This window comes from Heterocephalus glaber, unplaced genomic scaffold (genome assembly GCF_053883595.1).
Source record: "Heterocephalus glaber isolate CG9 unplaced genomic scaffold, H.glaber_assembly_v1.0 deba00001447, whole genome shotgun sequence".
In the NCBI taxonomy this organism is placed as follows: Eukaryota; Metazoa; Chordata; class Mammalia; order Rodentia; family Bathyergidae; genus Heterocephalus; species Heterocephalus glaber.
The window spans coordinates 5010921-5034113 of record NW_028258299.1 but is presented as its reverse complement, the minus strand read 5'-3'; the positions used below and the strand labels follow the sequence as shown (position 1 = coordinate 5034113).

At 52.8% G+C, this 23193-nt stretch overlaps 1 protein-coding gene across 12 annotated transcripts in view; it reads left to right on the top strand.

The window, feature by feature from the left end:
* Nucleotides 1-23193, top strand: part of Rere (arginine-glutamic acid dipeptide repeats) — a 385951-nt gene that overhangs the window by 357491 nt on the left and 5267 nt on the right. For all 12 annotated transcript variants that reach the window (XM_004863671.4, XM_087214426.1, XM_004863673.3 and 9 more), the window contains 6 exons: nucleotides 17604-17766; nucleotides 19171-19263; nucleotides 19687-19886; nucleotides 20979-21140; nucleotides 21432-21545; nucleotides 21785-23100. In XM_004863671.4, coding sequence (XP_004863728.2) covers nucleotides 17604-17766; nucleotides 19171-19263; nucleotides 19687-19886; nucleotides 20979-21140; nucleotides 21432-21545; nucleotides 21785-23100 — 2048 coding nt within the window. The remainder of the gene's footprint in view (nucleotides 1-17603; nucleotides 17767-19170; nucleotides 19264-19686; nucleotides 19887-20978; nucleotides 21141-21431; nucleotides 21546-21784; nucleotides 23101-23193) is intronic.

Here is a 23193-nt window from a genome sequence, read left to right as displayed (position 1 = left end):
ATGCTCTTTATGATAGTATGTTCTAGTAGGGGGTGGTAGCACTCAGAAGGTGGAGGCAGGAGGATTGCCATGAGTTTGAGGCCAGCCTGGGCTTTGTAGTGAATTCAAAGCCAACTCAAAGTATATAGAGATCCTGTCTCCAAAAAAAAAAGGATTAATATGTTCTTAATTTTAATGTATGAAATTGATTGGCCTTATTTATTGTTTAAGAAATATTCATGGTTGTTCAGGAAGTCTCTTGTATTTATTATTTTCTGAAAGTTTTATCATTTTGCTTTTCATATTTGTCTTCAACCCCTTGGACTTTATTATTGTGTACAGTACGAGGTAGAGAATATTTTGGACTTTCTTCTGTATGGATAGCCCAGAGTCCCTGTATCATGTTTGAGAAGCCCAGCCTTTTTCCACTGATTTCCTCTTGCCAGTTACATCAAAAATGAAATTTCTTTTTTTATTTAATTGGTTCTTAGAAATGTGTGGTTGTGTTTCTGGGCCCCCTTGAACCTCAGCACCTAGCAGCTAGTGTTAGAGTAGTTGTTGGTCTTTGATGTGGCAACCCCTTGCCCTTGTTCTTTTCCAAGAGAGTCCTGATGGGTGGCGCTTTTGCTCTTCTTTAAATTCTTTTTTTTTTTTTTTTTTTTGGTACTGGTGATTGAACTCGCGTCCTTGCGCTTGCACAGCAGGCAGTGAAACCACTAAGCTAAATCCCCTGGTCCGCTCTTCTTTAAATTTTTTAGGGTCAGCTTGTTTTGTCTCACAGGCTAACCAGCTGGGGTTGTGAGTGCCTTGTACCGTATCTCTAGAGCCATCTCATCTATTCCCCCTATGCTGTCCGTCCAAGTTTTGTTTTCATCCTTCCCTCTTTGCTCACAGTTTCCTTTGTCCCAAGGTGCGGTCTTCCCTTGCGAGAGTGTGGGATAGGTGGCAAAACGTGTGTCTCCTATCTTATGTCTTGGAGATGCACTTTGCTTCAAAGTCCAAGCCCACAGACCTGGGTCCAGAGCTCAGTTCCCTACCTCAGGAGAGGACCTTGGGGTTCTGCTTCAGCTGGCTTTGGAGTGCGGTCCTGTGGAGAGGGAGGCCTTGTTTGTGCAGCTTGCGGGTCTTCATGGGACCTCATGAATGCTCTTATTCTTAGTGATGCCTGGATGTGGGGAGTATCTCTTGGTTTAGAACGAGAGACTCCTGCGTTCTCTAGGCTCTGTTTTCTCACTAGAATACAAGATGCAATGATAATTTTATTTATTTTTATTTTTGTCTTTTGAGTTGTGTGAACAATCTGTAAGGAGAGAATAGTTAACCACAGTACCTAAGTATTCTCCAATAGCTTATATTTTGGGCAATTGAGACAGAAGTACACATTAAATTTGTCTGTGTTCCTCCCCTACCTAGGTGGAGTCCACATTTCCTGGGTGGAGGGATATAAGGAATTCCAGATTCCCTTTGTGGAGAAACCCTAAGCAGGATTTCAGACTCCACGTGAGCCTGTCCGTGAGCAGTGGGACCAGGATCTTCCTTGGATGAGTTGTGACTCAGGCACCCAGCACGAGGTAGTGCTTGACTCACTCACGTGAGGCCTCCTGAAGCAACGTGGCCCTGAGGGCACACAGGCGGACAGGGGTTGACAGGCATTGGGATGATTTGTTTAGCCATTTACTTACGGAGGAAATGGACTTTGGTTTACTTTACACAGTGACCCTGTTAAATTCTAAGATATAATTAGAACGATTCAAGGCCTGCATTTGCCTCTGTCTTCTCTAAAGAGCAGCATAGGCCCAGGGCCACACTTGACCTCGTCTTGGTAGGAATAGGGGAAAGGGAGACAGATGTCAGTGGCTGGCAGAAATAGCCCTGGAGGACTGCTATTGGGCAGGCTCTAGGGGAGCATTTGGGCAAGAGGGCCTGGTCAGGGACTGCTGTGGGAGAGACTGTGGTTTGCTGGGGTTGAGGAGTACTCTGTGATTGCCACAGGTTGGCCAGAGGACCCCCTGGGCTAGGCCTAGCCGCATTCTGCTCTCATCCTGAAAGTTTAGCTGGGACTTCTCAGAAGTGAAGACATGGCTCTGGCAAACATGGAGTCTGGTTTCTTTTTCAGTCGTTTCTGGAACAGTTAAGTAACAGGCAATGGCAGGAGGAGGCCTAGAAGCTGGAGGCTGAGCTCCATCCAGCTCATCCCAGCTCATCCCAGCTCATCCCAGCTCGGATGCCCCTGCTCACTGAGCAGAGCATGGCCAGGGCACAGCCATGCCCCGCTGAGGCTTTGGGATGTTGCGGCAGCCTGTTCTTTTTCCCATCCTCAGCTCAGCATCAGAAAGCAGACGGTTTCTGATTTAAACTGCTGAAGAGACTTAGACGCTCTACTTAAGGAGTTAGTGCTCTAAGCCAGCATTTTTTTGTTCTGGGGTTTGTGACACTCAAGGTGTGTCAACATTATCATAAGAGAGTATTTTTAAAGGTTAGCAATAGAATGCACTGCAAGTAGATAGCATTTTTAACCTAAATATATACTCTTTGACACCTAAGAGGAGAGTTCTGGTGTTATGAAATGAAGGAACAGGACTTCGTGAGTTCTCCATGCTGAACCTTTTGTCTGTGCAGCACTGAAGTGTGGGGCTGGTGCACTTTGTTCTTGTTCCCTCTGGGAAGTTGAGTGATACTATTGCTCCCGAGGTCAGAGTGGAAGCTGGCACTGGACAGAGGCCCTCAGCAGCACTGTTTGGCTGTATTACTCTGCTCTGTTCTGCTCATGCTGGTCAGGATCTTCAGGGAGCACTGACCTCCTTTGTCACTGATTCAGCGTTGACCTTGCCTAAGCACCTACACAGCATCCCTCGATTCTTTGCCATGTGACGTGCCAGTAATGGGGGCGGGGGATGATAGAGGACGGAAGTTAGGTACAGAGGCCTTCTTAGAAGATTTAGGCTCAGTTAATTAAAATAGTCCTTTGAGATGAACTTAGTTCTGAGTTTTTCTGTTCTTTTCCCGTCATGTCAGTTACTTATTGGGCGTATGTGCCAGGCTCCTTACACACTCTAACCACAACCCCATACAGAAAGCAGCTATAATGTTGAACTGTGCCTATCTTAAAGGTAAGGAAAGGTAAGGAGCCCTCCATGGACACGTAGTAAGTGGAGGCCTGGAAGACAGCTCTGCAGGAGCAGGGACCCATCCAGGGAGGGCTTGTGTGTTGGGCTCCTGGATTCCAGGAGTGCATGGGGTTCAAGGTGGTGTTCTGATCCATGCTAAACACGGGGTAGTGGCACATGCAAGGCACTATCATCTGCAGCAGTAGGCACTGACCTGGGTTGTGTCAGGTCGAGATTTCTGGCAGACACACACAGCACCTGTCGTATGTAATGTAGTCGTGGCTTTTCTGTGCATCATCACAGATGGCACTACTGTTCCATTCTGGGGAGGATTTTCTGAATCATCTTCTGAGTTTTGTGGTTCAGCTAAAAAACTCCATTTGGAGCGCAAGGACCTGAGTTCGATCCCTGGTACAAAAAAAAAAAACTCCATTTGGGAAAGGGTGGACAGTCAATGATTGGTAATATTTTTTCTCGCATCTTCTCAGCAGCATACTCCTCTACACACACACACCCATACTCATTTAACATTGCCAAGGCCTTGGCTGGGAAGTTAACTTCCTCCTCTCTGAAGGAGCTGTGAGCACCACCTGGTTCTACAGATGTTAGGATACTTTCGGGTGCACAGGTGGACTGAGATTGCTGCAGCCCGGCTTGTTAGAGGCATCAACACTGCCACAGGCAGAGATATGGTACTACTGGTGCTTCGGAGCACTGCCCGGTCAGCTGACAGGTTTGTTTTGCAGTACTGGGGATTCAATCCAGAGCCTTCACACTGAGCTAATCCCCAACCCTTTTTTATTTTGAGACAAGGTCTCTCACTAAGTTGCCCTGGCTGGGGTGAACTTGAGACCTTCCTGCCTCAGTCTCCCAGAGAGCCGAGATTACAAGTGTGTGCCACCACATCTGGCGTGAGTCCACAGGAGTGCTGCATACATCCTACTCTTGCCTGGCCCTGCACAAAGAACCCAGGGTGCCTCAGTACACTCAACTCAAGGGTGTGGTGCTTTTCTGCTGCTTTTGAACCTTGGGCCTGTGTTTGCACAAACCCTCAGAGGAAGATTTGACTACAGCCGCTTTCTCTAGTGCATCCAGGACCGGTCCAGAAGAGACACACAGCTGGAAAGCAGGAAGCACTCAGCCTCAGAACAGTGGCGCTTAGTCTTTCTGTGCCAGTGTCATGGACCATGGAGCTTTCATAACCCACGGCAGATCAGCCCCTGTGGCAGTACCGAGCCGAGGCTTGCATGGGTCCTCACGGATTGTCAGAAACAGCACGTGCTCCAGCGACTTCCTGGTGCACATCAGTGTGTACACCAGCAGCTCTGCTGGTGCAGCTCTTGTTCTCATGTCACATCCCAGTGTCCCTGGGGATGGGAAAATCATTTTTATCCTTGAAAGCAGTCCTGCGTAACTAAATGGATCGAGACAGTTACCTCTTACTTCAATGCATAAACCAAGTCCCATGGAAACCCAACCTGGATTCTCACAGTACATTTCCATCGACTTACATTCACCTTAGTTTTGAAAAGCTCCACTGAAGGATGTTCTGTCATTTCATGACCATCAGTGGTGGTTTCTCCGCTTTCTGTTTCCCCTGTGGGGTGTAATTCTCATACCTGAATGCCTGCCAGACATCTTGGCTCTGATAACCGAGCAGGTACTGAGCGCCTGTCTCGTGTCAGGCGTTCTGCATTTAGTGCTTAGGAGCCCAGGTTTGGAAGGGCATGTCCCCTGATCATGTGCAGTTCAGAGTCCAGGTGGGAGGAAAACAGGAGAATTGAGTGATGTATAAGCCACAACACTGTCCCACTAAGCGCGAGAGCGTTGAGCACAGGGAAAGAGTCACAGATACTCTCCCCAGTGAGTCAGAGAGCGTGACCGTGAGAGGTCACGAGACACGGAGGACGGCTGGGGTCACAGCAGATGGACCCGGAGTGGCGTGTGGCACCTGTGAGAAGGGGCCTGGGCCCGGATGCATGGGAAAGGCCACCTGTCCATTTTTTGAGGCAGGGCTCAAGGGCAAGTGTGGCAGGCGGTGGGCTCTGAAGGGGCCTCTGGCAGTGCCACTCTGCCCTCACCTCAGCTCCTCTGTCGGGTACACTGCGGCTGCTTGGCCACGGCTCAGGTCGGACTCTAGCTCAGGGAAATACTTACTGCAGTTCTTCCCTGCACAGGGTTTGACCCTGTTGGGAAGGGAAGCAGAACTAGAGGAAGGTCGGTTTCTGAAGCTTTGTGCATCTGGAAATTGAGCTGTTGAGCTCATGAGGTTTGTTGACTTGCGGAGAGTTGTGGCTGGGATCCTCGGGTGTGATCAGCCAGAATGCAGAGGTCATCCATCGGCACCCCTTCCTCTGTGTGGCTTTGTGTACGGCAGCTCGTGCCTGAGAGGAGCCTTCACCACACACGGTTTGAAGGCAAAACTGCTTCCCAAGACAGGCCAGGAGCACCTTCAGGTCTCAGTCGCTGCCTCAGAGGGGGTGGGGGAGTGAGCCAGAGGAAAGACAGCTGTCACAGCGGTGACTTGAGTCCAAATGAGTTGTCAGGATTGTAAAATTGTCACATCTAAGGTGTGCAGCTTACTGCACTGGGGAGATGACCCTAGTTGGCTCCAGAGCCTTCTGTACCCTGCAGTTTGCTCCAGATCTTCAGCCTCCTGGCATTTTTGAGATGCAAATTAAATGGTCAAGAAATATCCTGGCTCTCCTCTGGGTAATCTTCCCACTGTGGCTCCCTGTGGGGTGGAGGTGTCGCTAAGGGAGCAGCTTCCCTAAACAGCTGAGTAACAGAGTCCCTAGAAAGCGACCGCCTGCGTGTCCTGACAGGCTCCGTGTGTGCCCCACCTGCACAAGTGGCAGAGCCATCTGCACGCTTCGTGGAACTCCTGTGGAGGAGCCAGTCAGCCGTGACTGTAGCTTCAAGGACCTAGATATGGACTGGGAGAGGACACCCATTAGGGAATCCACAGTATTTCCATGAGTTACAACCCAGACCTCTGGTGGTTTTGGACGGTGTGTGCTTTTACACTCGGCTGTGAATGTTTGTATGAGTGACCCGGAGGGGTAGAGGGCCTCCCAGGCCTGTGGTCCTGAAGTGTAGGCTGCATGACCTTCCACTCCCGAGTGCAGCCTCTCGGGGTGCCTGCTGAGCCACCACACGCCTCATGGAGCATGGCTCTCCTGTGCTGCTTACTCTGTACTCTGAAGGCAGCTGCTTGTCCGTCTTAGGGCTGTCTTCCTTTGTGCCATCCCCCTTCAGGTGACTCTGCTGTCTTGAGATTTTTCCATACCAAGAGGTGTCCTGGGTTGGACTGGTTCTCATGGGTCGTATACACAGCATTTGCGATGTAGAGCTGCTGGAAGGAGCTGGGAGCTTTGGTTCCCACTTGAGGGGGTTGGCCAGCTCTGGTGCCTGTTCACCTTACCAGCTCCCCACACCGCCCCCCTTTAGCACCTGTTCTGTCCCCAGTAGACTCAGGTCTCCCCTCAGTGGCCAGCCCTTCGAGCCCTGCTCACTTCTCGAAGATCTTCTTCCTTGAAGCCCACCAGGAAGTCCTGTCCACAGGCATGTGTGTTGGACACTGCCGCTGCTGTAACAGAACACCACAGATGGGAGTTTGTCTCTAGTTCTGGAGATTAGAAACCCAAGATCAAAACATCAGCCGGGTTCTGCTTGGCTTGCAGAAGACTGGCCTCTCAGTGTTTTCACACTGTCTTGCCTATATCGAGATCTCATCTTAGAAGCATACCAGATGCATTGGATTAAGGCCTACTCAAATTACCTCTTTAAAGACCCAGTTCCAAGTAAGGTCACATGCTGATGTAGTGGGGATTAGGACAGGAACATGAATTTTGAGAGGGCACAGCTGAGCCTGAAGATGGTGTGGTTGTTGTCTCTGCCCTGGGGCTTGATGCTGAAAGGCCCTTTGAAACCACCGCTCTGGCCTGGCCAGTGAGCCGAGAGCACAGGTGAGCACAGGTTTGGTTTGCAGGCTTGTTGGGTTTTCCAAAGGTGTTCGCCTTAGATTAAACCCCCCAATTCAGGATGGGGCATTTCACATCTAAGAGAAGAGAGTATGGTGTGATTCTGGTTTGGGGCTGTAAAGAACAATTTTTGCCTCTCCTTTTATAAAACCAAGGTCATGCTGTGAAGAAGTTAAATACCTTTTCCTTCCTTTCTTTGTAATGAGGAATTCTCCCCTTTATTTTAAAATCCAGCTTGCAGGAATGGATTCTACATGACAATTTGCTTTGCATCCATAAAAATCCATAAAATACAAGAAGCAGTGTTGTTAAGAGTAGCTGTTCTCATTTCCTGGCAGTCATTACAGGCTTCCAATACAAAAACATTCTTCTCCTAACTGTCCTTTCTGAGCTCAGAATGCATTTCCCTCCAGCCCCTGTCATTCAGTGATCACCTCGGAAATGCAGATATAAATGATGACCCCTTTAAAACATCCTGCTAAATGCACGCATCCTTCATCTCTCGTCCCTCTCATCATGAAATGTTACATTGCCAATGTGTATTTTATAGGGTGACCCTGACGGATGTCATTTTGACACTGTGCAGGGATAATAAGATTGCACATATAATGAATGGCTGATAATAGAAAAATGTTTACGAGGTGAAGAAAGGTGATTTTTTAACAGTTTTATGACTTTGCTTTTTCTTCACTCTTGCTGGTGAAATTGTGGTTTTGTTACAGGAACAACAAACAACAAAAACATTTTTTTTGGTACCGGGAATCGAACTCGGGTCCTTGCACTTGCAGGACAGGTGGCAGAACCACTGAGCTAAATCCCCAGCCCCAACAAAAACATTTTTTAAAAGGTGATGTGGCAATAGAACCAGCAGGGTGAAATCCCTGTTGTTGAATTCCAGTAAAATTAATTGAGGGAATAATGAAGTGTTCAGCTAGGATGGGAGGACCCAATGTGAACAAACGGATCTTGGGGCTTGGGAAGTCTCTTGAGAAAACAAGGTTCCTGGTATTGGCATTATTACATTTAAAGTGTTAACAGTCTCATTTAAACCAACGGCTCAGTGAGAGAAAAGAAAGGGTTCTGTGTGGCTCCGTGTTAGGTCTTGCTGCTGTGTCAGGGTTGCCCAGGAAATCTGAGACAGAGGCTGCACTTCAGACCATTTCGTGATAGCCTCAGGATGTATTTTACCTCTTTTTAAAGATTGTTGCTTTTGGTTAAGTGGAAGAATCTTCTATTTATATCTTGATCAGCAGGTGGATTTGGTGCTTGACAAGAAGGGTGTGAGGTTCGGGGGACTCACCTCGGTGCCCTTGAGCACCTGCTCGGGTTTGAACCGTTTGAAGCCACTGCTTTTACATAGACTGCTAGGAGGAGTTAAGCATGTGTGAGTCTTTTCTTGGCGGGGTCTTGTGTCTTCAGACACTCTGTAGGCATCGCTGCTTTGGCTCCAGAGGCAGGTGAATCTGCCCATTGTCACATGGCAGGGGTATGCATTGCCTGCTGGGGCTCTCCTGTGGCTAAGCTGGTGGCTTGCTTGAGGCCTGGTGATGAGCCCACAAGTGCTGCTCCATGCCTGGCTGACAGTTCAAACTCTTAAGTCTACATAGTTTATTCGAGATGTGAAAAGCAAAAAATAACTTGCCTAGCTAGGCTTGTGTGGAATTCTTAGTTTGCTCTTGTGTCTCCTGGGTGTATCTCTGATCTTGAAGTCAGTTCAGACAGGCAGTTCTGTAATTCGTGGGTGCTGGTGATGGAGGTTCTGCCCTGGGGTGAGAAGGCCGCAGTCTGCACGTTGGTCTTGCTGCTCTTCAGCAGCGAGTGTTGGAGGTCTGGGTAAGAGGTTTAATTCCTATCGTGTTGGGCTCAGAGATTGAGGACAACTCGAACATGAGCCCCTGGCTTTACAAAGTCCGAGGGCTGCTGCCTCTGAGCACTCTAACCGTGATTCCCAGCAGACTGGTTAGAAGCATCTGGCTGTGGACCAGACCTCAGGGCTGCCACCGCTTGAAGTCGGGCGGGCTTGGTCACGTGACTTCGTTTCTGCCTCGTTGCTTCCTTTGTAAAGCAGAGACAGTGAAGGTATTTATCTATGAGAGTTTCTGTGACGATTAAATATATTGACCTGGAAAGTATGTGTTTCTGGCGCTCAGATTTCCTAGCCCAGGAGAAGAGCCTGGTGCTGTACAGAGCTACCGAGCGAAGGAGACCGTGACAGTGGCTCCCCCACCCTGCAGCTCCGACAGATGCTGGCACATGAGAAGTGAAATGAGAACAGAGTAGTCATTTTGCACTATCTCTCAATGCAATCAAATTCAGCAGCTCTTTATTTGGAGATTAAGTCTATCTTTTGTGCTTTTGGGGGAGATACAATGTTTCTCTCTTTTATTTTTCCCTTGTTGGTAGTGGGGATTGAACCCAGGGCCTTCTCACTGAGCTACATCCCTACCCGTTTTATTTTTAATTCTGAGACAGAGTCTCACTAAAACCTTAAGTTGAAGCGCAAGGACCGGAGTTCGATCCCCAGTACAAAAAATAAAAAAACCTTAAGTTGTCCATTTGGGTCAAACTTGGATCCTCCTTCCTCACCCTCCCAGAGTGCTGAGATTAGAGACAGGCACCACCATAACTTTCTTTGGGAAGATAAAGTCGGCAATCCTCTGTCTAGTATTTCTCACAACTTTTGTCCTTTTAGAGTTAATTTCAGGTGAATTTTGATTCTCAGAAAATCCTTATTCCATCAAGGTGTTACTACTTACTGTAGTCCAGATGTTGTCCTAGACCTTTGGAGTTCTTGCAGGTGAAATGGATACGGACTGCTGTCATGTTACGGCCCAGAGGCAAGCCAGTATGCCCCAGAGAGAGGTGGGCATGGGAGGGAGAGCACAGCATCATGGTGGCTTCTGGTGGTTGGGGAAGGGGTGCTGGCTGTGAAGAAGTGAGCCTTAAACAGTGACTTGGACTGGGACCCACACTCTGAGGGAGGAGTTGGTGAGGGATGCGTTGACTGCAGCCTGCAGGCAGAAGGGAAGCACTGAGGAGTAACTGACCGGCCATGGTGTTTGTCATAAGCCAAAGGCCAAGTTGGGGGCTGCAGTGGAAAAGGCTTTGGGGACAAAGGAACGGATCGGGAAGGGGTGAGGAAGCAGCTAGGCCTTTATTCCATGGGCCCAAGGAGCCTCTCATGGCCTAGAGAAGTAGTGGGGTTAAGTAAGAGCTGGGCTTTGAAGGGAAGACCTGCCTCACCTCTGGCCGGAGGACAGGGCCAGCCCAGGGAAGGGTGGAGCACCATCTGTGGGGCCACTGGAGGACTGGCAGGTGGCCGGCCAAGTTAGCAGCCCAGAAAACGGAGTTTAGGGAACCTCAGTGCCACTCAGGTTTCAAAGAAAAATATCTTGGGCTGCTTCAGTTCTTTTGCACTATATAAATGTGGTGGTAATACTTGCAAACTTTTAAAAAAAGTTTCTAGAGGGCTGGGGATTTAGCTCAGTGGTGCTGCTGCCTGCCTCAAAAGTGCAAGGTCCTGAGTTCAATCCCTGGTACCAAAAATAAAAAAAAGTTTCTGACCTGCCCAATTAGGGGTTATTGTTTTTAAGTCTTAAAAAGAGTACCTGGTTGGGAAAATCTCTGTGGCGTCTCGTTCTGGTCTTGTCTACAGCAGGTCAGATCCGATCCAGGAGATCTTCCCTCTTCCCTCCCTTTCCTCCGCCTTTCCCAAAAAAACCAGGCCACCTCCCCACTGCTGGGCTTCCAGTTGGTGGCATGTTAGGAGGCCGTGGCTGCAGAATGCAGCTTCTCTGTACAGTGTGCCTCCGAGTGAGTGCATCACCGTTCTCCCAGATGCACTTGGAGACCACAGAGGAGGTGGTTAATGATTGGCAAGAGAGCTGCGGACAGTGTCAGGCTCCTTTAGAGATTAGGGGATTCAACTCGGTTGGTTAACAAAAGGAGGAGCCCAGGAGAACACTGCTTTAGTTACCGGAGTCGTTACTGCAGGACGACCAGTCACCTGCTGGACGAAGACCTGTGAAAGGTGGCTGCACCCAAACATAGCTGGTGGTTCTGCCCCGGCCCAGCATCTCGCCTCGAATGTTCTGAGCGGTTGCCCCGTCCAGCTTTTGAATTGCCGAGGACTGAGAAGAAAGAATAACCTGCATAGGGTTCAGTGCCAGGAAACTTCACCGACTTGCTTCACTACCCATGAATTCATAGATTTTGCCAAGAAGCAAAGCAGCTGTGAGTCCCAGGTAGGGAGACAGAGAGCCAGCTGGGCTGCCCCTCGGAGCACTGCGTAGGAGCAGTGTGGCCAGGAGACCGGGCTGCAGGCACTCTGTTTCTGCACAGCCTTGGCCCCGCCTCTGCCCGGGGTTGGGGAGCAGGTGCTCCTTATCTGTCTCTCCTTCCCCTGCTCTGTTTGGGTCCTTGTTTTGTAATTCCTGTTGCTTGAACATTTACTTCCCAGGAAAACACACATTTAAAACCAGTTGTAGATCTCCAGTCTGCCCAGTAATGAGCTGGGGCTTTTGCCGCTGTCTCCTGTACCACCAAGGAAGGAGCAGCTGATGGCGAAGGGCATTGCTGTCAGTACAGTTGTGGCATAGGAACAGCATTTTGATTCTCAGTGCACATGAGTGCTGAGATGTAAGAGATTGCATAGCAATTATTTAGCTGCTTTCTCTACACATCCATATTTAGCGTAAGAACAGGTAATCATGTCTTAAAGAATTGAGAGTTCTTCTAAATGCTAACTCCTAGCCCCTGTGTGCAGTGTATGTAGAGGTGTGCATTCCCTAGCCTTGCCCCTCGATGGGACCTGTCCCTCAGGGGATGATGGTCTGCCAAGCTGCTGGGGGCAGGTGGCTTGAAGGGACCTGTAAGACAGTGTTAGTTAGAAAGAGGCTTCGTTCATAACCCACTGTCTGTGGGCAGCTTCCAGCCTGCCTTGTTAGTCCCACCTGCCTGCTGGAACCTTGGTGGTGAACAAGATGGGTGCAGCTGTCCATTGCCTGCCTGCCTGGCATGCCCTGCACGTGAGGAGGCAGGACACAGGCCTTCCCCGACAGAGCTGGAGACCCAGGGTTCTTACCACCCTGTGTTGCTGGTCATTGAGCCGAGTGAGAATGGAAGTGAATGGCCCGTTTTCTGTGCACTGAACTGAAAGGTGGTTGTTGGTGTGTAGGGTCATTTCCAAAAGGCAGAGGCCTTTCTTGATTTGTACAGAAAAATCCTGATAGCAGATGCCAGGCTGCACACACCTGGGCTCTGTACTGGGGTCCCTGGTACCTCATCTTCACTCCGTTGCCCCCTCCTCAGGAGGTAACCATAGACTTCTCTGGGTGATGTGATGACAATGTTACAGTTATAAAACAGTGTAGACCATTCTCGGGTGTACCCTTAGGCTTCTGCTAGGGGACAGGCACAGTTGGCTTACCTTTTCCTGCCTCCATAGCAGCCTCCCAGCAGGTCCTGTCTGAGGAGCTAGTGCTAAACTACCCAGCTAGAGGTCTGCCCCTGCACACTTGATTCGAAGGATGCTTCCTGGGCTTTCCCTCCTCAGCAGCCTGCTCTACACTGCCACCGCTAGGCCCTGAAGAAAGAAGATGTGTAGCATCTCTTACAGAAAGTAAGAAGCTGGGCGGGACAAGTCCTAGGTGCCCTCTTCTCAGGATTGCAGAGCCGGAGGGAAGTTAAATAGCAGCGGTGTTGCAGGCAGTGCTGTGTCTCACTAAATGCCAGCAGGTCCCGGAGCTGCTTGTAAGACAAGAAGGAGACCTGTCAGGCCACTGCCTGCAGCAGGGCTGCCAGCTCCTGGCTGCACCCCCCACTTGCCTACCTGGACCGCACTGCCAAGCCTCTGAGGTGGCAGCCCTGGTCCCCGTCACGGCGTCCTAGACTGGCCCAGCAGTGGAGGAGCACCGACTGTTCTGCTTGGCGGGAGTGACCTTGATGGCCACAGGCTGACTTGGGGGAGGGGCGGCGTAGAAGTCAAGTGGTGGTGAGGAGGTAGCAGGCTGCCACTGAGTTGCCCCACTTTGCTTCTCTCCTTGAGTTCCCCAACCCACCAATAGCACTGCCCTGGGCAGCTCATCTTGTCCTCTCTCCAGGCCTCAGTGTGGGCTCCCTTCCTCTGGCTTGCCTTTTCATGTAAAGCCCAGGGACCTGATGGCGCTTATTTTCCTACCCCGCTCTGTGTGTACCTGTGCATACCTGTGCTAGGTTGGAGTCCTGCTGCTGCGAGTGGGGCTCTTCTGCTAGCGGCCTTTTGCTTATGACCTGTGGGGTTGGTTCCCTTCCCTCCCCTGAAAAAAAAGAACAGAGAAGGAGTTGGGGAAGCAGTGGAACACAGGCCCAGTGGGCTTGAGCACCTCCCTTGGAGACGGCTTCGCCCCTCTCCCTTTTGGGCCCTGGCTCTGCCCAGTTTAGCTCCTCGAGCTGGGTGCAGTGACGGCGCTGAGCTGTCAGGTATGTTGGCTCTGAGGCCATGTTGCGAGACGAGGTGAGAGCATAAGGAACAAAATGATCAAGGCGATTCGAGTGGACAACATTTAGACCTTGGTGTTTGCTCTCAAGCAGAAGCAGGAGCTAATTTGCAAGGCTGCCTTTGTGGAGCTGCCTTTTGATCAATGATTGCCTCTGTTAATGTTTCAGTAAGCTATTGATTTCTGCAACAGCTTTTGTTCCTGAATTTATGTGCAGCAGGCCTCTGCCGCATGCACTATGCATGTTTGATTAAAGTTCAGTTGACTTCATTCCTACCGAGGCTGCAAGCTGCTTCACTCCCTATTTGTAGAACCAAAGCTTTCCCCCAATGTGCTCTTTTGTTTGTGCTCAAGACCTAGCCACCCATGCAGACACCAATACGCTGCCTCTAATCCTCCCAGATCCGCTCCATTCCAATGTTAATCCCTTGGTAGACATTACAGTGGTTGAGAGGCAGCTAATAAAACCCGGCCTGGATTTGTTGTTGTATCATCAATTTTATTGACATGTAATTGATATATGTGCCATGTGTGGTAGTTACCTGATAAAAATGTACCCATTCTGAGCGCACTCTTCAGTAAGTTTTTTGTTTTTCTGGTACCGGGATCAAACTGAGGACCTTGTGCTTGCCAGGCAAGTGTGCTGCCATTGAGCTAAATCCCCGGCCCATCTTCTGTAAGTTTTGACAGCTGTATAATCCAGATAAATAGGAGAGCAATGTCGATTTATAGATGATTTCCATCACCCAGTGTTTATTTGGGTCCTTTGCAAGCTCTTTCCTGTCCCCACCTCCAGGCTCAAGGCACCCACTGCTTTTTGTGATTACAGACCTGCCTTTTCTAAAATGAAATCATATCAATTCTCCTTTCCTTTGGTCTAGCTGCTTTCGTTCAGTGGGGATTCACCCACATTATTGTATCAGCAGTGTCTTTATCACTCAAGTGGTATTCCAGTCGGTGGTTGTGCCACAATTGAGTTACCCATTCGCCTTCCCTTTTTTTTTTTTTTTTTTTGGTACAGGAGCCTTGCATTATCAAGGCAGGCAGCAGAACCACTGAGCTAAATCCCCGGCCCTACCCATTTTCCTTCTGATAGTCATTTGTGTTGTTTCCAGTTTGGAGCTGTTGAGAATAAAGTTCTTTGAACGTTTGTGTAAAAGTCTTATGTGAACATGCTTTTATTTTGGGGCAAGCAACCAGAAGTAGAATTGCTGGGTCGTATGATGGGTGTTTGCCTAACGTAATAGAGACAGAGGGACGTGACCACTTTCTGAGTTCAAGTCACTCCTTTACCTTCCTGAGTGTTAAATCTGTACTCTTTCATTTTCTCATTGAGAATGAATTCAGACCTGTGGATAGGTCCCTTTGCCTGGTCAGTTTGGTCCTTGGCACTTAGCTGATGAAATCTGTTCTGAACTCCTTGTTCTTGTGTACAATCTGTGACTTAGATGCTGACAAAAAGCTGGGCTAGATTTCAGTGTTAAGCTCCTTTTCAGTCTTGATTTTCTCACCTGCTGATGGGCACAGCACAGGTGTAAAGTGGAAAGTGCTCAGCTGGCTTTCCTGCAACCTCTCTTCTGTCCGTCGTGTGGCACGAGGCCAGCTTCTTAGCCTCAGTGAACCCTGGCTTCTGCAGCTTAAATCTGCAAGTTATACCATCTTTTAAACCATAGGAGTCCTTTTGAGAACATTTCTATTTGAGAAGTCGAGGTGATCAAGTTGTAATTGCGTGAGGCATATTGGTTCAGACAGAGCTCACAAACTCAGCACCTGTGGCAGAGACCCAGCTAGCACTTTCCCACCTGATTCCCTGCCCCCATCTCCTTCCCTCTGTCTCCTGAAGCTTTGAATTTCCTCTGCTGTCCCAGGTTTCTGTCACTCATTGGCCCCTGAAATGACTCAGGCTAGAGGAGGAGCTGGAAGGAAGTACTGTGGGGTTTTCCTCATTGTTTCAGGTCTGGCCTTGGGCTGTGATCTATCAGACCAGTCACTGGTCTGATACCTAAGTGAGGATTCTGAAGGTGGCTGTGACCTGCCTTGCATTTTGTTTTCTATTTATTTCCTCATTGCAGAGCCAGGGCCAACTCAGTTTTCTGCCCACGGAGCAAAGTCTCTTTGCCTCCACCCCCACCCCGCAGGCTGGTGAGTCTTCCCAGTCAGGAAGGCAGGATGTAGGGTGGCAGGAGCTAGGCAGGCTAAGGATGCTCTGGTCACCACTGAGTAGCCCACATTTGTGCAAAAGTACAAGTCAAAGATGTCAGATCCAGAGGCAGATTCGACACCTTCCCTTGTCGCTCAGTACCACCCTGTAGAACCAAGGCGCGCCTGCGTGGATTTGAGTGTCTCACTCCTCGCCCTGACTGGGGCAATGCTTCTTCGACCTGGTTGGTGTTGGCAGGCAGCAGCATTTTGTTAAGCGCTGGGTGAGGTTGAAACACATCCCTGGCTCTGTGAGATACCCGCTAGATGCTCTGAAGGCCCGGTCGGTCTTGCTTTTCAAACCCCTGCTTAGAAAATGCACCGGCATGAAGTCCAGCTCCATGCAGGAAGAGCTCGGCATGTATGCCTTCCTTGCCTTCCTTGTGTAAAGAGGCCTTTTCCCAGCCTGAGATTTGCTCACTGCTCTTGTCATGAAGTTCGAAGGCAGTTGCCCTGGGGCTGTTGAGGGATTGGCTTGGCTCCACACTCTGTCCACCGTGGGTGCTGGTGCCCGGTGTTTGCAGTCTTCCCAGCACTTCTCTTTCCAGCTGGGCCTTGGCTCCCTTCTCTTTTATCGTCTCCTTCCTGAGCCAGCGGCTTGAGGAGGGCACGATGGTGCTCTGCTCTGGGAGTCTGCCATTGATTCAGTGAGGGAAGAGTAACGTGATCTAGGATTGGGTACCGAGACTTTTTTCTTGGGGCGTTTGTTTCAAGAAGTTGCCCTTGAGTCAGCCAGGATTAAGTGAATGAGCATTTTCGTGCCTGTGAGACAGGTGTCTGCGGGACCCCTGTGGGGACAGGGCTGCCACCAGTGCCCGTTAGTAAAAAGTGTTATCTGTTGTATTTTCAGGGAGGCGCCTTTCCTCCCGCTGTGCAGGGCCACAGACAGAACAGCTCTTGGGCACCGTGTAGGCTGACCTGGGGACAGGTGATGTTTTCTGGCCTCTGTCTTCCTATCCAGCCCAGTCCTGGCCCTCGGGACTTCCTGCCCCAGCTATGGGCATTCACGTGGAGCGGAAGGCTGCAGACCTGGTTCTTAGGGTAGGGCCTTTTTCCCTGCACACTTGTGATTTCGCTAGAATGTTGTGCATACCCTGCCTGTTCACACCTGAATGCACACTGACTTGTACTCACAGTCACATAGCTGGGACTCCCAGAGGCCAGGAGCGGTGGTGTCTGGTACCTTGTATGCACCCAGCAAATACCAGGTGAGGGTGAGTTTTTGATGTTAGAAGTTGAGCTCTGCTGGGCTAAGTTGCTAAGTTTCCCAGGCTGGGCTTGAACTTGTGGTCCTCCTGTCTCAGCCTCCCCAGGTGGTGGGATTTCAGGTGTGTACCGCCATACCTGGCTCAGGTGGGCTTCTTGGGCACACTTGGCCCTTTCCCACAGTTCTGGGAGCAGGCTTTGTTCTCATCTCCAGCAGAGCGGTTACCACCCGCTTCCTGTCCTGGCAGAGGTGTGGTGGTGTGGGGTAGTTCCTTGAGAAGCGGCTCACCAGTTAGAAGTATTTCAGGTCCTTCTTGCCCAGCCAAAAACAGTCCCAAAAGTTTACTTAAAGGAGTAAGGGGAAAACTGGGTCTGTAGAGCAAACGTAGGCCAAAGAGAGAGGAAAAGATAAGAGCAACAGCGGAAGTGCACTCTGTGTCTGAGCTGCCTGCTGTGAGCTGGCGGGCTGCTCATGGCTGCTGTGCCCTTGCATGTAGTCCCGGGCTCTCGGGGCTCCGCACACCGGGGCCTGGGAGTTCACTGGCGCCGCCCCGGGGTCCCGCTCTTTCCCAGCTGCCTTTGCTGCCCTGTCTCCTGTGTCCGGGGGACCCCTCCCTCTCTGCACACTCCCTCACAGCCGGCCTTCTGTGCAGGGGGAGCTGATCACCTTCTATTACTACTGGAAGAAAACCCCCGAAGCAGCCAGCTCCCGAGCCCATCGCCGGCACCGCAGGCAGGCTGTGTTCAGGAGGATTAAGACCCGGACTGCGTCCACACCGGTCAACACGCCCTCCAGACCACCCTCCAGTGAATTCTGTAAGTGGGGCCCTGGCACTGTGCTGGGAGATGGGGGTCACGCCACATGTGGGCCAGGACCCAGCAGTGCGCTGCGGGGCATGTGTGTGTGTATGTGCGTGAAGCCTGGCCCAGTGTAGTACTGACCTGAGGTTGGGGGATTCAGTAGGGAGAGCTTTAAAAATGATTTGTACATAAAATATTTCCAATCATTTTGAGTTTTTACGAGAATGTCAGTTTGGCTGTGGCCTGAGGTTTTCAGGGCCTCAGCCTAGGCGATTTCCACTCAGCGGAAGAAGACGCACTGTGTGAGTGCGGTCTCACCACACTTGCATTTTGGTGGTTTTCCTTTTCTTCCTGCTTTGCCAAGCTTTTCTTCCCAGTCCCAGCGCAATGTACACTGTAACTCCTAAAAACTAGGATGTGGCCCAGTGTGTAATCCCAGCACTCTGGGAGGCTGGGGCAGGAAAATCCTGAGCTAGAGCCCAGCCTGGGCCACTCAGGACTTACAGAGATCCTGTCTCAAAATTTGAATAAGGACTCAGTGGAATGGCCCTGGGTCAGTCCTCGGTACTAGGAAGAAGAAAAAAGCCAATCAAGCAGAGAACACACCTGGAACATAGCAGAAGCGCTTTGCCATTCTGCCCTGGCCCAGAACACCTCACCTGGGGTTGCCCTGTGTTGCACTTAGCAACAGCGTTGGGGGTCACCTAGTAGGACTGGTGAGAATCAAGGGGCGGAATTCCTCAGGACGTCCAGATGTGCCAGGGAAGCCACTGTGGGTACACTTTTCTTAGTCTAGGTTCTCTAGTCTGAGCACCAGTGCCTGCCACCCAGAAACTCAGGTGTGATATCAGGGTGGGTCCTCAAGTCCTGCCCCTCACTCGAAAGCTCTGGTGACCATGCCTGAGGAATTCAGAGCTCTTGCCTCCTCCTATGGGGCCCCGGGGTGGCCCCAGTTCTGGCCGAGCATGACAGTGTCTCTCCATCTTAGTTACCTTTTTCATTGCTGAGACCCCCACAGTTAAAGTAGGAAAGGGTTATTTTGGCTCACAGTGTATAGAGGTTTCAGTCCATAATCTGCTGGCTCCAAGGCAGGGTGGCAGAGCAGAGGGGCATCACAGAGGAGAAACAGTTCACAGCAGGCAGAAGGTAGCAAGAAGAAGCCTCTCCTTTTAATTTCTAGGCTACCTGCCCAGGGTGGGCCTTCCCATTATCCACACCCCGAGCTATGCTTAGCCAATCAGGGAACAAATTTATTAATCATGCACCTTTAATCCCAGCATCCCACAGTTTAACCCCAGCACCACATACCCTAGATCCAGCCTCCTCCGAAAAGCCCCACCTATGATCACATGAGGCTTTGGGGGGACAGCTAGATACAGCCACAACACCCTCTTCCCCTCTTGTGCCTGCCTTCTGCAGTGGACCTGAGTTCAGCCAGCGAAGATGACTTCGACAGTGAGGACAGCGAGCAGGAGTTGAAGGGGTACGCCTGCCGCCACTGCTTCACCACCAGTAAGTGGCAACATGGCGTCCCTGGGGGTGGCTGGGGCTCAGTCCACTCCTAGGGTGCCCAAAACTGCCTGTCAGATGGGAAACCTGACAGAGACTGACCGATTGGAGGTTTCCCCTGTGCTGGGAAGGCTTCCTTACAGCCTTGCTCCCCTGCTTAGCTGTCAGCATGGTTAGGAAGGACGTGCTCAAGGTTGGGGGCTCCTGCAGAGGCACTGGCATCTCCTCGTAGGTGCTCCCCAAAGAGAGGGCAGTGGACTCCCTGCAGCCTTTGCTGGCCCTGGGTTGTCTGAGTCACGGGTGCTTGCACAAGTCCTCTGCACGTGCTCTGTGGTAGCAGCATCAGCCCCAGCCCACAGAAGGGCCCTTTCCCCCCGGGCACCCTGGGAGAGGTGGTTCTGAGATTGGCACCCTGCCCTCATGCAGCCTCCAAAGACTGGCACCACGGGGGCCGGGAGAACATCCTGCTCTGCACCGACTGCCGCATCCACTTCAAGAAGTACGGCGAGCTGCCACCCATCGAGAAGCCGGTGGACCCCCCGCCGTTCATGTTCAAGCCTGTCAAGGAGGAGGACGATGGGCTCGGTGGGAAGCATAGCATGAGGACGCGGCGGAGTCGGGGCTCGGTGAGTCCCCAGCCTCGGCTCTGCTTCATGGGTGCTGTGGGCAGAAGTAAAGAGCCCAGTGTGAGGTTGAGAAACAGACCTCTCCCTGAAGGTGGCAGCTTGGCTGTGGGTTTTTGTTGTTTTTTTTTACAGTGCGGTAACTATTATTGGGTAAGGGAAAAGGTAGAGATGAGTTGCCTTCCCTGGCGGAGCCAGGTCTTCCTTGGTCAGGGCCAGTGGCCTGCACACCTTGACTTCGCTCTAGAGAGCACTTTGGTCTCGTCCAGTGCCAGCTCTCCTGGTCCCTCAGAACCCCTGCACCCCGTTGGTCAGTCACCCCCAGTGTGGCACATTTCTGCTATATTAACTTTGCAAGCTCCTTTTAATTTTTCCCCAGGCATTTGATCCAGTTTTGGAAACTCCTGGTACATTTCTCTGCTCACTGCTTAGCTTTTTCATAAAGAAGCTTTGTTTCATGGGTTGGGAAAGGGGCAGAACTGTGGAGAGAGGATTTTCCAGGCTTAGGGCTGAGGATGCTGACGGCTCCCTCCCCCTAGCACTCCCGGGTAGGTGGGACTGTCCACCCTCCCCACCCTCCTGTCCTGTTAGGGCTGCAGGCAGCTTGGCTGCTGCCTGGGAGAAGTGAGCCAGCCTCCACAAGGGCCCTGAGGGAGCGGAATGGGGGAGGTGCTGTGGCCTGAGCTGCAGCATTGGAAGCTCTAGCTCTGTCACTTCCCATCCTGTCAGTGACTTGATGGGAGTGCTCTGCTTTGCTTAGGTTGGGAGAGGGGGCGATGTGTGGAATAAAGATGACCTGTGTGTCTAGGGTAGGGGCCCAGCGGGCCTCCTACCTGTTCCTGGTCTCCATCACAGTGGTCAGGACGGTGCCCGGGAAGGTGCTTTGGGTTTGAGAATGGCTCCTGCATTGTTGCCTGAGCTGCCCATTCATCCTACTCCCAGGACCCGGGCTGACCTGCGTGCACAGGGAGGAACACGCCGGCCACCTGTCCTTACCGCTGCAAAGACTTGCTTTGGGGCTCCTGCTTGTGGCTGGGCTTGGGTGGTGCACGTGGGCCTGGGCTCCAGCCTCACCAGCCTCTGGTTTGGGGTTAGATGTCTACACTACGTAGTGGTCGGAAGAAGCAGCCCGCCAGCCCCGATGGTCCTGCCTCTCCCATCAATGAAGACATCCGCTCCAGCGGTCGCACCTCCCCCAGCGCTGCCAGCACCTCCAGCAATGACAGCAAAACAGAGACAGTGAAGAAGTCTGCCAAGGTCAGGGGCTGGGGAGTGGGAGCCTGGCCTCAGGGCTGCACATGGAGGCCCAGGGCCAAGAGAGAGGACGGCCCCACTCTGCCCCCAGTGCTGCTCCTTGGGGACACCCGTATCTCAGGCAGAGGGTTCGGGTGGCTGGGAAGGCTCCTTGCTGCAGAGCCGCGTGCTCCCACCGCGGGCACCCGTCCCTGCCTGCCTGGGCCCCTTCTGGAGCTCCGTTGCTTCTGGGAGACGAGCTCAGAGTGAGGGAGCCAGTGGCCTTCAGGAATCCTCTCCGGCCTTGCGCTGCAGAAGGTGAAGGAGGAGGCCTCGTCGCCTCTCAAGAGCACCAAGCGCCAGCGGGAGAAGGTGGCGTCTGACACAGAGGAGGCCGACAGGAACAGCTCCAAGAAGACAAAAACCCAGGTGAGCCTACCCTGTGCTCCTCTACGGGGAGCAGGGCCTGTGTCCAGGGAGAGTGGGAGCTCAGGCCTGGACAGTGGGGTACAGCGTGGGGCAGGAGAGAAGCTAGAGGGGTCAGAAGGGGCCTGGTGCCCAGGGGCCAACCTGGCTGCTACCTCTGTTTGGCTTCCTTGTTGCCGGGCACCAGCATCGTGGACCACAGGCTCTGCTCCCTGATGGTCTCTTTCTTCCTCTGGCTCCAGGAGCTCAGCCGGCCCAACTCGCCCTCCGAAGGGGAGGGAGAGAGCTCGGATAGTCGCAGTGTCAACGATGAGGGTAGCAGTGACCCCAAAGACATCGACCAGGACAATCGCAGCACGTCCCCCAGCATCCCCAGCCCTCAGGACAATGAGAGTGACTCAGACTCCTCTGCTCAGCAGCAGATGCTGCAGGCCCAGCCCCCAGCCTTGCAGGCTCCCCCAACAGCGCCCCCAGGAACCGCCCAGCTCCCCACCCCAGGACCCACGCCCTCCACTACTGCAGCCCCTCCACAGGGCTCCCTGGCAGCCGCACAGCCCCCGAACCAGTCTCAAGCACCCGCGGCGCAGGCCACCCTCAGCCACATCCAGCAGGCGCCCGTGCTGCACCCTCCGAGGCTGCCCTCGCCACACCCCCCGCTGCAGCCGCTGAGTGGGCCCGTGGGCCAGACTCCTGCGGCCCACGCCCAGCCGGGTCTGCACAGCCAGGGCCCGCCTGGCCCTCATGGCCTGCAGGCAGGGTCACTGCTGCAGCACCCTGGCCCCCCGCAGCCCTTCGCCCTCCCTCCCCAGGCTGCCCAGGCACAGGCCCCTCTGGGGGCTGTCGCAGCCACAGCTCACCCCCATGCCGCCCTGCAGCTCCCGGCCTCTTCGGGGCTGCAGCCTCAACAGCCCCCCCGCGAGCAGCCCCTGCCGCCGGCGCCCCTGGCCATGCCTCACATCAAGCCCCCTCCCACCACGCCCATCCCCCAGCTCCCGGCCCCGCAGGCCCACAAGCACCCGCCACACCTCTCCGGGCCCTCCCCCTTCTCCATGAATGCCAACCTGCCGCCCCCTCCCGCTCTGAAGCCCCTCAGCTCCCTGTCCACACACCACCCGCCCTCAGCCCACCCCCCGCCACTGCAGCTCATGCCGCAGAGCCAGCCCCTACCCTCCTCCCCGGCCCAGCCCCCTGGGCTGACCCAGAGCCAGGGTCTTGCACCCCCTGCCCCTGCCCATGCCCCTGCCAGCCTCCACCAGGGGCCCCCGCAGGCCCCCTTCACCCAGCACCCCTTTGGCCCAGGTGGCACCCCACCCATCTGTCCACCCACCTCTACCCCGCCTGCGGGCCCCAGCACCTCTGCCCAGCCTCCCTGCTCTGCTGCCCTGTCTTCAGGGGGGACCACGCCAGGGGGGGCGCCCTGCCCACTCCCCGCTGTCCAGATCAAGGAGGAGGCTCTGGATGATGCCGAAGAGCCCGAGAGCCCCCCGCCCGCACCGCGGAGCCCGTCCCCTGAGCCCACTGTGGTGGACACCCCCAGCCACGCCAGCCAGTCTGCCAGGTATTGGCTCCTGGGGGTCTGGGCAGGTGCAGGTGGGCACCACAGGTGTCACGCGGCAGCGGGGCGGGGCCTCAGCAGCCGCCCCAGTCCTCA